This window comes from Convolutriloba macropyga, chromosome 14 (assembly GCF_964194025.1).
Source record: "Convolutriloba macropyga chromosome 14, txConMacr16.3, whole genome shotgun sequence".
NCBI lineage: Eukaryota > Metazoa > Xenacoelomorpha > Acoela > Convolutidae > Convolutriloba > Convolutriloba macropyga.
In genome coordinates this window covers 15,264,896-15,283,035 of record NC_134481.1, presented here as the reverse complement: position 1 = coordinate 15,283,035, position 18,140 = coordinate 15,264,896, and the positions used below count along the sequence as shown (strand labels likewise).

At 33.0% G+C, this 18,140-nt stretch overlaps 1 protein-coding gene across 1 annotated transcript in view; it reads right to left on the bottom strand.

Annotated features, from left to right (window-relative positions):
- The window catches only part of LOC142353102 (uncharacterized), a 76,080-nt gene extending 64,488 nt beyond the window's left edge, over nt 1-11,592 (bottom strand). Inside the window, exons 1-2 of the mRNA XM_075405304.1 lie at nt 11,383-11,592; nt 3,170-3,355 (exon numbers count right to left, since the gene is read on the bottom strand). Coding sequence (XP_075261419.1) covers nt 3,170-3,355; nt 11,383-11,524 — 328 coding nt within the window. The 5' untranslated portion in view covers nt 11,525-11,592. The remainder of the gene's footprint in view (nt 1-3,169; nt 3,356-11,382) is intronic.
- Nucleotides 11,593-18,140: the final 6,548 nt, after the last annotated feature.

The following is an 18,140-nucleotide window of genomic DNA, read 5'->3' as shown; positions in this document are numbered from 1 at the left end:
TAAGAAACCTGATCTTATGAAAAGCAGACAAAATTGTTGAGCACTGAAAAATATAATTATTTGTCTCAACAAAATCACCGAAGAAAAATAATTTTTTTAATTACTCCCAGGGAAATTTTTTTGTGTAACTGTCATGATTGTTGATTCCACAGTTTGCCATCATAAAATTGAAAAGTATAAAGAATAAATTACTGCCTCTTTGCGTGATTTTATCTTTCAAAGACATTCAAATGTTGAAATGTTTTTTTTTGCCAAAAGTGCTCAAAGGAATATAGAGTTCGAGTAAAACTTTTCACTAATTTCACTTTGTTTTTTTAAACGTAATGCTGTTTTTTTGTAATTTTTCCATTAAAATGTGTTTTCTACCGTAATTTTTGTTCCTTCGAATTGCAAGGCAATTTTCTTTGAGCAAAATAATAGTCAGAAAATGTAAGACCAACTAACAGACTTTAAAATTACTTGGCCTACATGATTAAACTTGACTTTCCTTATAAAACATTGTATTTTTGTTACCAAACACCGTTGGGTTTTAAGTACTTCAGTCATTTCGATACATTAATTGTTCCGACCCACTTTAGTGGGAGAGGAACTATATACCCAACTTGGTTTTTTGTGTTTTGTCAAAGGAGATACGGACGTTAAATGATGTGTTAACATTAACCTAAGGTCCATTATTTTGTTCATATTTTTGTAATTTTTGCTTACATTTTGATCAATTTTTTTATAAATTACGATGAAAGTGTTAACAACAGTCCCATTGGTTTTACTTTTACAGACTAAAGTGAACTGACGAACTGTTATAACTCACTTTTTTGACAATATAATTTTATCTAAATGTTTTGAAGATTCAGCTTTTTTTCATTTTTTTTTCATAAAAAATGGCCTCAAATATGCTTATTCGGCTAACTTTGTCCAGTTTGACCGGTAGTGCAGACATAAAAACTGCTGACTCTTTACACAATTATAGGCTAATTGTGCCTCGGGCTCCTGCGAAAATTTTTTGGTAAAGTTTTCTCTTTTTTGGTAAAATAAACCGATATTTATAAAAATTGCATAATTTATTTTTGAAATGTTAACTTTATTTGGCAAACAACCTATTACAAAATAATATTTCATATAATTTAAATAATTGCGGATTTTAACAGCTGAGCTTTGACAGCAAGGCAAGTTTTGGTCTCATCGTTGACTTTTGAGATATGATGAAAAAGGATTGTTCTTTTTAGTTCTATGTTTTTTGAAATATTTTTTTTGCCATTTTTTCATCCCAATCACTAGAAGGTATTTTCTTATTTGAAAGTGCTATTATTAGGACTTCGAATTAGAATCCAATGAAGGGTAATTAAACAGCATTGCGTTTCATGAGTAGAGTTCACGGTTTTTATGGCTCCGAAAAATTGTTTTCGTAAATTTTTGTAGATTTCTGGAGATATATAATTATTTGATGTTCTTTTTGGAGTCTATAGACTGAGTTAGAGTTTTGAGGTTATGTTTTGCTGTACTTTACCAGCGTCATCTTAATCACATCTTTGGCATTGGAATAGGGCGCAAATGATTATATTCAATTGTTTAGTGAATAGATTTTGATCTTATAAGCTTCGACACCGTTTCCAAAATTGAAATGTCTTGTTGATTTTTTTCCTCTAATTGTTCATTTTGCAGTCTTATGACGTTCTGGATAAGAAATGATCTCAATGGTTTTGCGTGAAGGTATAAATGAAGCCACTGAATGATTTCAGTTTATAACTGATGGCTTTCATGACTTTAAACTTATTTGTTTTGAAAAAGTGTAAACGTATTTCTTGAATTTGCAATTTTTTTCTGTCTACTTGTTAACTATTCACACAATAACAGTTGCCATATCGTTCCTGTCAAACTGTAGTTAGATTGATTTAGTTTGCGGTTATTTTGATGCTATTCCGACTTTTTCATTAGGTTTTTTTAAGTGGATAGACATTGAGTTTTGGTCGTAAGTATGCGTGTTGTTTTCTTTTGATTTTGTTATTTGTCTTGCTCATACTTTCATACTTTCTTTAATGGCAATTGTCATCCGTTTTCTCATGAGTTATTGTTTCATTTGTATATTGGTTAGAGCTTAAAGCAATTTAAATTGATAAACCAATTATTTTCGAAAACCAGATGATTTTTGAAAGTTTTCTATTTTTTCCGCATTTGGTGGACAGTTTAGTCAAAAACGTGGTTGAACGGGGTCGTAACATTATGTTCGGACGAACATTACCGAGCCTTCTTGTTTTTATTGAATAATGAGAATACACTTGCGCCCTGGACGCTGTGTTGTGAACATATAATATTAACTTTCTTGTCAATTTTTAAGGAAAAAATGCTCAGAACAATATCCTTGTGCTCATTTTTAAGATGTTGTGATAAAAGAAATAATCTTGGAAAATTGTTTCGCTATTTTAGGTCAATGGCATTTGCACAATTTTTCATTCACGGGAATATTAATGCAAACTTTAAATATACATTTCATAAACTGAAGTTAGCCAGCGGTTAAGCCTTTGCTATTTAATACGAGAGCAGTCGTGATCATCTTTGCAAAAATCGAGTCTCTGAGCCATTTTCAGAACGTTGCTTACTAAAACTACAACACATTTAGGTTCTCGAGTATCATCCGAAAACCTTAAGAAGTTTTCTGACCACTTAAATGTTAAGCAAAATCTATAAATAATACGATCACTTTTCAAAATGAAAAAAGACACAAAAGAGAACCTAATTGGAGTCAGCTACCATCTCCGATTCAATCTTTAAACACGAAGCAAAGATTTACAGACCCTTAAAAGCGATTCCTATCCGATCAATATAAAAAGATAACTCTTAATACAAATAATGAAACAGTTGAAAACTATCCTTTTCTGTGAGAAGTTACAGAAACAACTCTCTAGGATCAGTGTATTCGATACATTTTAAATAATTTCAGAAAATTGCTCAGTTAAAAATTGTGAATTGCAACTATTTAACACGACAGTTATGGTTTCTAATTGAAAAATTCCTTGAAATCTGTTTCAATTTCTTGAAAACTGTTCAAAGGCTCCTGTTGGATTGAAAGCTTGCGTGCTTCTTTTATTTATTTCTTGGTGCAAATGGATTGATGTCTTGTTTAATCTCGCCAGGTGGTTTTCTTCCAACTAACCAAACTATCTGAAATAATTACCTTTTAATTGGGCAATCTTCTCGAAAAACTCCACGGCCAACTTCTGCTGGGGAGAAAGAGAGTTTTTGATGGTTGTATGTTGTCGTTTTTGAGTCTGAGATGGTCTTGGCTGGATGATGTTGGTGACTCTCGGGTTATCGGCTGTCTTTCTTTTCACCTCACGTATCAAATCCTTCTGCTGAGGGGCTAAATTTTGCAAACGATCATTTGCTACATTTTAGGATAGTTTTATACACTAATTGACAGTTAAAACAGATAAAGTAATCACACAAAACGCATTATTACTTATATATTTGCATGTCAATTTTAGTCGGCTTATTTTTGGTGGTTTGTTTGAACTTTTGTCGATCATTAGCACTTTGTCATAAATTTAATTTCAAAGAAAATTGAAAGGCGTCAACTTACAGAAACAATCCAGATAAGTTGGCTGGCTTTTCACCAGCAGTGATTAATTAAGTATCGCCTCTATTTAAATTTTGCATATATTCTTTGAATTCATAATGATTGAATGGGGGGGGGGGGGGCATGATCTAGTTGAACAGATATCACGTGGAACCTAACTGACCGCTGCAATAGAAATCTCGACAAATTCTATCAGGATTTTCTCTCTCAGTAGGTTTCTCATTTTTTCTGAAAAGAGATTTATTAGAAGAATTAATGCGCGTTGCTTGATTTCAGAAACGGAAAAATCAAAAATAGCTAACTCCAAAAACAAGCGTTTCGACACCTAAAATGCTTTTCTGTGCCTTTTCTTTGTCAATGATTATATAAATTATGGTACCCAAAAGCTACGTACAGCATGATTTATGTTTTGAGTATGATTTTAGCTTCATAAGCATGATTTGCGCTAAATCGAAAAAAAAACGTGAAATTTTGAAGTTTTAAAGAGAAATTAAACTATGCGTTTAACCAGAAAAGATGATCAAACCGCTTCGTTCAGTTACTGTTTGAAAAATTTTTACGTTACAAAATGTCGGATTTTCAAAAAAAAACAAAAAAACGAACTTGAAATTTGGAGCCAAGAAACCTTCCGATTTCTGGCAACATCTCCAGAGACATAGTTGAATGCATTTTTTGAGGGAAATGACCAAGGAGAAAAAACACAAAATACTTTTTCGGGACAAAATCACTTAAAATTTCTGGTGCAATACAATCAGATGAACGCAAAATGCGTCTTAAATGTCCAAAAATATGATTTTTTTTACAAATACAAAGGACAAGTGAACTTTCAGGGCCTTATTTTTCAATAATGTTAGACTCTTGTACAGAAATCGAAAACTATAATATTTTTCGCCAAGACAAATGTTGAAACGCACTAGAATTGCCAGGATATGAGTCTAATTGTAAATCTATGGCGGTTTTGAATCAGTGATTACGAAAACAGAAAGATATTTGGAAAAATTTAGAAGAAACCTGCGAGAAAATTGAAACGAAATTGACGCAGATTTAGAAAATAGACAAACCAGATACTAGACATTGAAAAAGTATGAATGAAATGACGCGTTTTCACAAAACAAATTTGAATTTAAATGTTTGATTTGAAGTTTAACATAGTTTTCAAAAATCTTCTGTTGTTTGAGAGGATAGGATTTTCGGATTCAAAAGTTGAATGTTTGAAAGAGGTTTCAATGTCCTCTACGCCGCTTATACATAGGAGAATGCTGTTTTTTTACTTTTCGCTGTTTGTCAAGTGGTGGCATCGTAAAAATGTAAATTTCCATGAAAAGTTAAAAAATTGAACTAAAATTTTTCTGGTAAAGAGTTGTGCTGAACACTCTTATGAATAAAAAAGAGGTCAGAAAAGTCAATACAAAACGTTCTCAAAAAGGTAAAAAATATACAATGCCATGAGTCTAATTCACTGCTATTTCTCTTGATACGGTAACATTTGCAGAAGTGTTGTTAGACGAACTTGAAAAAAATCGGTTGATATCAGGAAGTGTTGCAATGGAATTCAGATTGAGAAAAGTATCAGAAGAGCTAAAGAACCCATAATAGAATGCCCAAGCCACGCTTCTATTCCTGGTTTTGTTGCTATTGTTTTAGTTTCTTTGGTTTTAGTGATTTAGTAATGGTTAGAGTGCTCATCTCTCGTTACCAAGTTTTTATAGGAATTGGAAAAAGAACTCTTCAAACACACTTGAATTCAGACAAACTATGATTCATGTGTCGTAGTATCAAACAATCATTCGAACGTAATTTGCTATACAATTTTCCGGGCTCATGGTTCAACAAGACAATGATCTCGTTCGTAGATCAGAGTTCGTCAGCAGTCAGCAGTTTTCTTAAAAAAAGGAGGGCGGCATTACATAGGCCAGAAAATAGTCAGAATTTGATTCAAATTGAAATTTATGGGTTATTACGCAGCAGAGATTAAAAAACACACATTGTTGTGAAAAAATAGAGGCACAATTGTATTTGGATAAAAAATTAGATATGGTAAAAAATTTGTATAAAAATTAAAAGTTTATCTCAACCGTTTATGAACCAAAAGAGTTTTGATGCGTTGCCAGAGTAATTTTTTGATTTTAAAATATTGTTTTAGCTATTATTTATGATGTTTTTTTTTAAAAAAATCTTCAGATATCTGCAGCTTCTTCATAACTAACTTTTCTTCGTAGCTTTAGTTAAGATTTGCGTATCTTGATGCTGCCTTGCGAATCCTTACGGGTCGAGACCATCTTTGATTAGAATCGAATCCGTGAAATGTGAATTTTTTCAATGAGATTATTCAGCAAAAGTCATCTTGCACTGAAATACCAAGAAGTAGTCCAAACACTCTTCTTTGACGTTTGACTTTGACGCTTTTGAGCGAAATCGCACCACATAAAATTTTTTGAAAATAATTGTCGCAAATATTATGTGAGAAAATAAAAGCGAAATATATGTAAAAGCAAGAGAACTATCGTCTAAGATTTTAAAAGCCAATTTAACGTTGAAAAAGATTGAGGCGTGTTTAAGAAACTGCTTAAAATGCATTTCATTCAATATGTTTAAAGCTGATATTCTGTTGTTTTTGTGTACAAAACAAATTAAAGATTCAACTCGGAAAAACCTATAAGAACCTGGAGTCAAAAAAATGCAACCTACAATGGAAACGTTCAACTATTCTTTGCAAGTTTTTTTGTTCTTTCTCCTTTAAGAAAAGGCTATTTCCAGTTAATTGTGCGTTCCGATAGTCCTGAGCGTAACTGTGCGTAAAAATTAAAAACTGTGCGTAACTGTGTGTTAACTGTGTGTTAACTGTGCGTTAACTATGTGTTAACTGTGCCTAAAAATTAAAAAAAGAAACCAAAAAAGTTTAAATTTTTTTGCACAAACTTTGTTTGTTTAATTTACACTTTAAGAAAAGAGGAAAACATATATGAGTCAGCTTATCGACCTTTACGACTCTATAGTTATCTTATTGAAAGTTTTCTCAGAAAAACATAAGCAAAATTTTTATTCACCAATTGCGATTCAATTCATTTTTTCTCAGACGTAATTAGTAATAAGTTTTGAAGTTTGTAGCTCGATTGGTTTTCATGGCCTTTTGCTTTTCTGAGATAATGTCTCTGAGAATTAAACAACCTTGAGCGTAAAGTTTTCTCTTCATTACATATCTTTTTAACTGATGTAGCAATATATTGATTACGCTAAACTGCCAACCATGAGGAACTGATTTTATTTGCCGTTTCTCAGAAACCGACGATGAAGGCATGCTTTCGGAATTATTCCGGGCCATTAACTTTCTTATGAATTATAATTCATGATAAAGCGCTGCGCAAGTTTATGGCTTTTCTTTGATTTTTATTTGTATTATTATCTGATAATATTATCTGATACTATTGAGAAACAGGACTTTGCATCTTTTATGGATATATTCAATTTTTCTGAATTATATACTGACATATCCTAATTTTCCAAAAATTTTTTTCCGCAAAAAATGTTCTCTATCAATTTAAATCTTTCATTTGAATTTTTTTCAATTGAGTTTTGACTTTTGTTCTCCACCATATTTGTAAGTTTTGGTATTCCCTCTCCTTTAAAAAATGGCTTTTTCCAGTTAACTGTGCGTTCAGATAGTTAGAATATTAGAGAACAAACTAAAAAATTTTAAAAGAGCAGGTCAACACTTTGTTTTTTCGGCGCTTTTTTCCTTTGCCCAAACTTTCTTTTGTTTAAATTACACGTTAAGAAAAGAAGAAAACGTATATGAATCAGCTCATCAACCTTTTCGACTATATGATTACTTTATTGAAATCGTTTCTCAGAAAAACCTGAGCAAAATTTTACTAACCAATTTCGATTCAATTCATTTTTTCTCAGACGTAATTAGTAATAAGTTTTGAAGTTTGCAGTTTGATTGGTTTTCATGGCCTTTTGCTTTTCTGAGATAACTATCTCTGAGAATTAAACTTCTCTTCATTACATATCCAAATAAAAAATGTACCATTATATTGATTACGCCAAATTGCCAACAAATAGAAGCTGATTTTATTATCCGTTTCTCAGAAACCGAGGATGAAGTCATGCTTTTAGAGTTATTCAGCGCTATTAATTATCTTATGAATTATAATCCCTGGTAGAAGTGCTTCGCAAGTTTATGGCTATTCTTTGAATTCTCTTCGTCTTGCAAAATCTGATATTATTGAGAAATAAAACTTTGCATCTTTTATGGATATATTCAATTTTTCTCATTTATATACTGACATATCCTAATTTTCCAAAGATTCTTTTTCCGCAAAAAGAACGTTTTAAATCAATTTAAATTTTTCGTCTCAAGTTTTTTTAATGGAAGTCCGACTTTTGGAAAAATTGAAGCGTTTAATTGAGATGTTTCAAGCAGAACTTTTTTTTACTTTGTTTAAAAAAATTCATTTCAATAAAAATGAATTGCACAACTAATTTGATAACCCTGAATAGGAAAAAAACAAGTTCGTAATTAGAATTTAGATATTTTCAGATGTTTTTCAATTAAGTTGTTACATTTTTCTGTTAAGGACAAAATTTTTAAACACAATTAATATTTTTTAAAACTTTGTTTAGTGCCATTGCAGCTTCATTGTATGTCTTACTACAAAAATTATTTATTTGGAAATTTTTTTTGTTCAGTTTGAAAGTTCAAAACTCAGCAGTCCGGCCGAATTGTTTCGTATTTATTTCACAATTTATTTCATGCATCAGTTAAAAATAATCATAATTTTTGCAAGAAAAGAAATAAGTATATTTTGCTCGATGAGCAAGACATCATTTGAAAGAAAGTATTTTTTGTTTTTTGAGAAAGTTCTCTGTGTTACAACACAAAAGTTTGTTTTGCCCTAAATTGTTTGCACGTTTTTGTGTACTTACTCTCAACTATCTCAGTCTGGGTTGGTGTATCGCGGCAACAGTGAAAGTTGTTAAATAGGAACTATTGTGTTCAGAATCAAATGAATAATCAGTTGTATAGCTTGAAAAACAGATCAACTTGATTCGTTTCCTAGTGTAGAAAAACCTAGAAATTGACAATTTCAATTGTTCTCAAACTGAAGGCAATCTGTTCTTCATTTCATTAGTTTTCTGTTTTTCAAGAATTAAAACTAAGTTACAAACGAAAAAAAAAACTATAACAAAAACTAAATTGGGTCATACAGAACGGCTGTATAATAGTTTTTAAAATTATTAGGAAAGGACTGCTGCGAAAAGCACTTTGGAAATTTCAAAAAGTTTACTAATATCAAGGTTAATATTTTTTGTAAAGAACAGTTCACTTTGGTTATCTGTAATATCAATATTTTAGAGCATGGAAATGATTGCCGTAGTTATGACAAAATTAGTGCAAAAAGTAGTTAAAATGGCTTTGTATGGGAACAATTGTTTCAATGCAATTGTTAAACGGAGTTTGAAAATGCGTTTGCATGCTTTTGGGCTTCCACGACCTAAGCAGATCCTAGACATGTTGTTTTTCTGTTGCCTAGTTTGTCAGTCGATCGCTTGATATTTTTCTTTTACGTATTTATATATTTACGCTCCTATATCTATACCGCTTTTGTCAAAAGTTTAGTGAAAAGCATTGCAAATCGTCTCCTTGTCAGTTAGATTGCAATTATTTGCTTCTGAATTTCATTTAAGGATTTCGAAATTTTTTTGTGCTTAAAATTTCATCATTGTTTGCCCGTACCTAATTTCAAGTGTGCTTCACTACGTTGCCTGTATAAATGCAATTCCTCGACATTTCTGAATCATAGACTAATTCATGTCACTTTTTGACTTGTAAGACGTGCATTCATGCACTTGATTTTTTCATGTGGACTCTGACACATACATTGCTTGTTTCAATCGATCTGCTCAAGTATAGAAGTCAAGTAGATGCGCAAAAATACTAATCTAATTTTGCTGGAAAGAAAACAATCGAATTATTCCGGTTTTCATGCGACACGCTACCAAATTTTTGAACTCAAAATTTTCAATTGAAAAATTTTGAAAGTTAGATTTCTAATTGGGAACCAACTTGCCAAATGCAAATCAAGTCTGATATAACTTATAGAATTGTAATTTTATTGATTCAGTACAGATTTTTTTAGATAGACTTGCGTTTGTACTGGCCCAGTACTGAAGCACAATTGGAGTTGGGTATGTGTAGCAGTTTCAATTTTTTGGATGAAGAATAGGAATTTTTGCGTTTTATGAATTTTAAATTCAATATTCAGATATTTCAAAAATTTCAATAGAAAGTGGGATTAAAAAAGAGTGATTTGATTTTTTTGCGTGAATAGTAGCCAGAATATAACGAAAACTGTTTTTAGACTTTTTGTTATGTACTCGCAATACAAATGGAAAATGGAAATTTTCTCACCTGATTACCCTTGGTTAAACAAAGAAGTTGGATAAAAACCAGAATTGATCCTTGGTTGAGCAAAAGTATATCGCAAAAAATGGCGGAGCTCAAGTCCAAATTAAAGAATCTGAACAGAGCTAAAGTTCTAACAATTTTTTTAAGTCATATTAAGATCTTTTATAGGCTATTTGGGTCCCGCATTGTCTTTGCATAACCCAGGTTGAGGTCCAGACCCAAATTTTTGTCTGATCAGACTTTCTAGGCCGAAATTATGTCTGATGAGACTTTCCAGACGGAAATTCACCCTGATCAGACTTTCAAGACCCAAAATACCTCGGATCAGACTTTCCAGACACAAAAGGTCTCTGATCAGACTTTTCAGACCAAAAGTGTTCTGATCAGACCATATTCAGATCATGGTTCAGACTCAAATTCAGACCATTGCCCAGACCTTAATCAGAATATGATCAGACTCAAGTGCGCTCGAAGAAGTTATGATCAGACCCAGTTGCGCTCGAAGCATTTATGGTCAGACCCAGTTGCGCTTGCAGCCATTTATGATCAGACTGAAGTGCGCTCGAAACCAGTTCTGATCAAACTCAAGTGCGCTCGAAATAGTCTGATCAGAGAAAAAATTTACTTATGAAAAAATCTCCTAGTTTTGCTATAATATACTCCTTTCATAAAAACTGATGTGTGCAGTTTTTAATTCATCTAGGGAAAAATCAAATATTAAAGTATTGCTAAAGGAAACGAAACCCAACTGTTGAGAACAAATTTTATTTAGTGTACAGTTTAGTGTATATTTCTGACTCAATGGATGAGTTTAGACAGCTTTCCATATGAAACATTGTGGTCTCCAGTAGATCAAAGTTTCTTCTGAAGGGGACTGGCCTCTGCTATCAGCTGAACTTCTTTTTTCTGATCAGAGCTATCGGACTTATGATGGGTTTCTGATCAGAACGCTGCTTTGTGGCTGCCTCTTGGCAGAGCCAACATCTCTCAGTAAAAAAAAACAAAAAAAATTGAAAAAAATGCGGTCAAAATGGTCCCTGATCAGACCCAATTGCGCTCGAAAACATTTCTGATCAGACCCAAGTGCGCTCGAAGAGGTTATGACCAAACCCAATTGCGGTCGAAGTTGCCTCTGATCAGACAAAAGTGCGCTCGAAAAGGTTATGATCAGACCCAATAGCGCTCGAATCCGCCTGTGATCAGACTATTCAGACCAAATCGACCTCTGATCAGACCATCTCCAGACTATCGTCCAGAATGTTGTGCGCTCGAAATTCCTTCCAGACACTGTAATTTCGGTCTGGGAACACACGGGTGTGCGCTCGACTGGGTCTGATTATAAACCAATTTGGGTCTGGACCTCAACCTGGGAAGTCAAGGACAAATCTATTGTACTAACTCAGTCTATGCGCGTCATTGTTTCTGCATCGATTTCCCACACAATGGAAGATGATCTGGTTACACTCAGAACAGCGTCGTTCGAACAAATAGCTGAATATCCACCCAACCGGGATCAAAATCACTGAAACAACTATGCCCATTTCTCAGAAGTTATCAGTTCAACTTGAATACAAAAGTTTGTTGACAGTATAGCAATTTGTTTTTATTATAATGGGACTTTTGAGAAAGTGAACGTGAAATCTTGCGAAGACTGCATTTATAGAATACAGTATAGATGTTACATGTAAACACAACGCACTTTTTTTGGTTTGCAATTGATAAAACATGTCATTGGTCAGCGCTTTTTGATTTCAAGGATTTTATGATTTTAGCCAATAAGCGTCTGATTTTCAAGAGGAGATATTATAAATTATTTTTTTGATACTTTTAAGCAGCTGTTACGACTAAGTTTTCTCAGCGTCGATTTTTCTGTAAACAATGTTGCTTCTGCCAGTCAATTATTTTTGAGCTGCTAAAATAGTAAAGTTTAGTTGTTGAAAATTTACATTTTTTTTCAAATACGAGCCTGCCATAATACACACACAGTCTTTGAAGCAACAGTTTCAAGAAAATCATAGAAGCCGATCTATTTACAAAGAACGTAATTCCTAAGAAAAACGATTAGAAAAAGTTTTTACTGCATGTTTACGTTATATGTGGCAACTTCTAGCGATGATACAAATCTTAACTTCAAACTTCCGCTTTGCAAATTTTTTCAGAATTCATACTCAATAACAATTGACAGAGTTAAATTATCTTTAAACCTATACAAAGGGGGGTGCCTAATGTTTTAGGGGAGGGGTAGGGGGTTGGCCTTTAGCGGAAGAGCATCAATTGGTTTAATTACTTACTTCCATAAACTCGAGCGATAAGTTTGTCCAGAAAATGAGCTCTCGTTCGTTTTGGCCTTTTTTTGGTTATTCCAAAACTATTTTTTTGTCTTAGAAGCAAATTTCCGAATAGATCAAAAACTATGGATAACTTTTTTGTGTTAATACGGCACTATCATTGTCAGTTGTACTGTTTTTATGCGTTTTGGTTCGCGAAATAGTTTTGGTTATTGAACTTAGATACTAATAAATTGTTTATACAAGAAAAAATTCCTCTAGGTTTTTAGAAATTGTTTGACAAATATCAGAATATCAGAATTTCGAAATGATTTTTGGGTAAAAATTTGTCATGCTGCTACAAAAAACCTCTTGAAATTGTAAAATGACCTCAGGAAGTGTAAGCACGGAAACAATTCTTTGCATTTTCCTATATATTTTCTTAAACTTGTCTCCATTGTCTCTGATTTTCTTGAAATTAATCATGTTAAACTTTATTTTCGTCAAGATTAGTTTTTATTCCTTTGTTTACTATAAATTGTTGATGCCAAGCTTCAGTCAATTTGAAGTAAATATTTACTAGTCGAGCCCAGTAGAGCTTTATGCAAAAAACAGAGTAGATTTCGAGAGGAGATTTGCAGTGTATTTTTAAAAAAATTTTTCGGTCTATATGAACTCAAGATTAAGTTTTTCAATTTTTTTTCCTAAATAAAATCAATCTTCTGCCAACCAAAAAAATACTTGAGTAAATCATGGAACAACTCTTTAACTGTTGACAAGATTTTATCCTTTTTATTTGCGGTTATTTGTGGTTAGTTTTTTATTTGCGGAATATTTCGAGGTAATCAATTTGAGGGCTGTTCCCGTGTTAAAACTGAAATTAGGCAATGCATTAACAAGCAAAATTTTTTGCTTGTTGTTTATGACATAAATAGGAGACCCCAGATTCTCGGATCCAAGATATAGCCCAGGTAATGTAAGATTAAATATTGTAAGATTCCAAAAAATAATGTAAGATTAGCGCTGAATAGCGGTCAAAAAAAAATTTTCACCGCAGAGCGCCCGCATCTTTTAGCGTTTAATGCGTTGATAGCGGCAAATTTTTGTTAGATTAGCGTTGAATTTAGCGGTGAATATTTGTAAGATTTGCGTTTTTAACGGTGAATTTTTTTTTCACCGAATCCTGGTAGCGTTGAAACTTTTTTTTACTAAATTCTTCGGTTAGCAGAAAAAGATTTTCTTTTACGGCTACCAACAGAATGCGGTGAAAAATTTTTTAACGCTAAAAACTTTTTCTCGCCGCATTAATTGCATTGATCGCAAATCTTACACTTTTTACTCAAATTCACAGCAAGTCTTTCATCTTTTATCAATTTTTAGCGGTGACACCTCTACCCGGGAGGCTTGTGATAGTATTCAATTTGTCTGTTTAATTCGTGATATGACTTGAAATTGAAATTTGTGTAACTCACTCCATAAATACATAAGTTGCCGACTGCATTTTTTTAAGACGACCTAGTTCACTCAATACTGGTTTCTTTCAAGGTCATGCAACTTCGTTCCGGTCGAGCCCAATCCTATTAGTTGTAATAGAAGTAAAATTGTTAATTTAACGCAGAAAATTCTCAAATTATACTCGAGTGAGTTTTAGGAGATAACTCGAAACAAAAACTTCATCAAAAAACCGTTTTTCAATGTGCAACAAAATATCTGTCAACTCAATTTACATATTTAATGTTTCCTTGAGCAAAGCAAAAACAAATAGAGAACTCCTCATAAAAATCATCATTTATTTTTATTATTATTCCATAATTTGGCATTTCAATTGTTTAATTGGAAAAAATTAAGGAAGCTCATATTTATTGTGTTTACTGTCAACTATTTACCATTTTCGCAGTTCAGATCTCTTTTTTCCAAAAACAAATACTTTTTTTAAAAACAAATCAAATGTTAGACTTCGCACAGAAAAATTGTAATTACATTGGTTGCTTTTGCCCCTAAGAAATGCGAAATACTGTTCTCGTCCAATTTTGATTCTGTTTATTCATGTTCCATTCATTTGTAGATTTTCATGAGGAATGGCTACCTTACGAGTTTCTGGCGAAACTATTGGTTACCTTAAAAGATCTTGCAACAATTTGGAAGAAGTTTTTGCTATATAACCATTCGAAGTTGACTCGGGGATGATTCTGTTCAGTGTTTTCTTGTCAGCGCGCTGTTTCTCTACAAATGAATTCTAGCACAGCACAAAAATTAGATGCACTGTTTTGCAAGAATCGGTTAAACATAATTCATTTTTTTGCCACTAATATTCCTAGTGATTCAATTCGTGCTGTGAGAAAAGGCAATCTAATTCTAACTGTAAATAAACTGCACTTGAAAGAAATCGTAAAGTAAATAGTCATCGTTTTGAGAAAGGAGAGCCCACTGGAGGAGATTAAATCAAAAAAAAATTTGTGTTGAACTTGCGAAGGTGTCAGAATCGAGAAGTACATGTAGATCCATCAAACCATCTAATAACGCATCTGGCTGTTGATCTAAAAATTATGGCGTAAAGGTGAGGAAATTACTCAACATCATGCTGAAGTACGATCCCAACTTTGAAAAAAAGTATAAAAGCAATGAGCAGAAGCAAACCGGAAAATTTTATTTCTATTTGTGTCCAATGTTACATCCAAGGTAATGCTGAATTACTTTCAAAATTTTATGGATCTTCATTTCTGTAAGTTTTTTGTTTTTTTTTCATTCCGTTTTTTGTCAAATAGTGGAATTTTGGAACTTGTTATATTTAGAGAAGAATTTCGGGCCAAGTATATTTAAACTTCTTCAAGGCTTCACAAGACTAGGCTTCTTTGAAGCCTATTGATGACCAGTTTGAACTAAGTGATGTGTTTGTGCTGAGTGGATAACATGTCCATAGCTTCTGAAAACCAATTTACCTTAATTTAACACTAATATCCCTAGTGAATGTCACTTACATTCAACTTTGAAACGTGACCCTAAATAGAAAGTACTCACTAAATTCTATTAATATAGACCAAAGTTCTCAAATATAGTTTTTTTTGTCAAGTATCGTTTGAATCCTTATTTTCCAAGAAAATCATACATTGAGGTGTTAACAATCCATCTAATTGACCTAGAATGCTCCGTTCGAATTATATTGACTTAATTTGAAGGACACTCAAAACTGTGAATACTAGTCTGTTTTTTCTGTCAGATTGTAATTAATGTGGACAAATTCCGTTTGGCAGTTCAACGCTGTTTGTCAAATAAAATAATCTTTACTATCAAACAGCAAGAAATATGATTGTCTCTGAATAAAATTTTTCACAGAAATGGTTTCCTCTCAATCAAACAAAAGCGACTAGACTGACTCGTCATTAAATAAGTTGTATAGTAAAATTGCGACTCAAGATTTTGCTGGTAGTTCTGCATGCTGAATTGTTTCATTAACACACAAGCTATTTCTTGGAAAACATCGTCGCAGGATTCGGATTAGTTGAATATAGTGAGTTTTTTTCTGTTTAAGAGGCATAGCCAGGATGGGTTTGATTTTATGCACTGGTACGAAGATTGTCTCTTCATTTTTATATCCTTAGTAACAATTAATATCATTTTAACGAATTTGCAAATGCAGCTCAAAAAACCGTGAACTGCTCACAGAAACCGTAGAAATTTGATCATAGTTTACTGAACCTGACGAGTGACTTGAAAGTGACATATGTTGTCATTTAGAAAAAAATCATTTCTGATGTCATTTTTTTCAAATTATCTCAGAAGACAGTTTATTGCATTTTTGGTTTGCTGTAAAATTAGCTTACTGTATTAACGTAGCGAATACCGGAATAATTCCTCAAGTGTGGATTTGCGGCGCGATTTCAACCGCGAACTTTGCCAATATCAAAATAATTTCTCTGAAATTTAGATCTAGAATGATTGGTAAAAGAAATCTCCGCGTCCTACCTTGAAGGTGCGAAATGAGAAAAAAAGATCACTAGAAAACTATTAAGTGTGATTAAATGTACCAATATTTCTTCAATTTGGCGGCATTGTTCTTTAGATATGAAAAGACAACCATCAAATATGCATTGAACTGAACTTTGTTATGCAGGTGGTCAAAGTTATTAGACGACCATCAAAACCTGTCATTGAGTTTTACAACTAGTTCTGCGTTCAATTTTAATACCTTGAGAATTTGATTCGGTTTATAGCTTAATTGTCGGATTAACTTTCGTTCATTAATGCGTTGAGTCAAAATCTGTAAAATTTTGTCCGGAACCGTTTTGTCTGGGACTATTTTGCAATTTAGGACTAGTTTGTCTGGGACTTTTTTTCTGGGACTGTTTTGTCCGGACACGCGTAGTACATTTTTCCTTCAAAAAATTAATTAATACAATTCATTAAATTGTGTATTAATCAAATAACAATATGAATATAAAAATAATAATAATAACAATTTTTGCTGGATCTCGTAACAAAATATGTTTACTTACTACTTATCATAAATAGTGATGTTAATAAAAATAATTAGATGCATATCAAAAACATTCACAGCATTACTACAACAACTGCCGACGGAATGCACCAGTTTAAATTGTTTTAAAAATAACTATCATTTTTATAGATTATATCTCCGCATTATTGTGAAAGCTTTGTCTCGCTCGCTATTGTAATCTATATATTGCTATAATTTTGATAGCAAAGACAACGATTGCTCGGTCTGAATGGAAACCGGTTGAATTGTAAAGTTAGAACTTTCGATTGGGCAGGCAGGAAACTGTTAATTCGGAATGGCTTTGACAAATTTTGAGCTAGTTATTGAGCTAGTTGTTGTTGGAGGATTAATATGGGATGTGCCTTGCACACCCACTTTGCACAAATTATTGATGGTCTTCCTCTTTTGCTTAATTGGTTGTTTTCCTGGTTGGTCAAAAACATAGAATTTTGATGCCTGATGACGTTCCTTTGATGAGGAATCCGTTCAATTATCTTTCTCAGATTGTGAGGCTGATGCTCGTTAGGGCAAGCGTTGTCTTGGCTTGCTCGTTAGGGCTCTTGAATTTTGATCGAAAAATTGAAAGTGGATTTGCGTGGTTTTTACACCGCGAGTGCACTCTGTATTGGTAGACGGGGCTGCCCAAATGTTGTCCCCACTTCGTCTGCGTATTTTTTATCTCCCCTCATTTTGCGTTTTATCACGTTAAAATGTTTTCTATCTTTTGTTCAATTGTTTCTTTGTCTGGGAGAAAACGTGTTTGAGGGGAGTAGAGCGTTCGGAAGCATATCCTAACTTTGCAAGGTCGCTATTTCTTACACATGTTATGTTTTCTGGGCTCCCTAATGTTAGAAGCTGCTGTTGGTGACCACTTCAGCAAAGTCGACCCAGGAGCCAAAGTCTCATATAGTCCATCTAACTTCTTCTTGAATAGCTTTATTAGCAGGTAGTTTACAAGCTAACTTGCGTTTGCTATATGAAAAGTGATTATAATTTGTCAAGAAATTGTTCAGTCCCATTCAAATGATTATTCCAATCAAATGTAATGTAAGCTCCTTTTTCCACTTTGCTTTGTTTGTCAGTCCTGCTGTTTTATTGCAAACTTTTCTGCAGACCAATTAAGTAAGGCAGACCCAAGGTGGGCTCCTTTTACAGCCTTAGGTTAAAAAGAGCTAGGGCTACTTATTTCTGCGCGCGAAGTAGGCTTACCTATATCTCTAAGAGTAACCGACTCTGTAAAACACTGAAGGTATGCTTCAATTATTACGATGTACAAAAGAGTTAACACCGGAGTCAGATTTATACACATCGCGCAGCTACTCTATCAGACTGACTAGAGTCAGTGGAGTAACTGCTATATGAAAGAGAATAGTGTCTTCTCAGTCTCTGATTGGT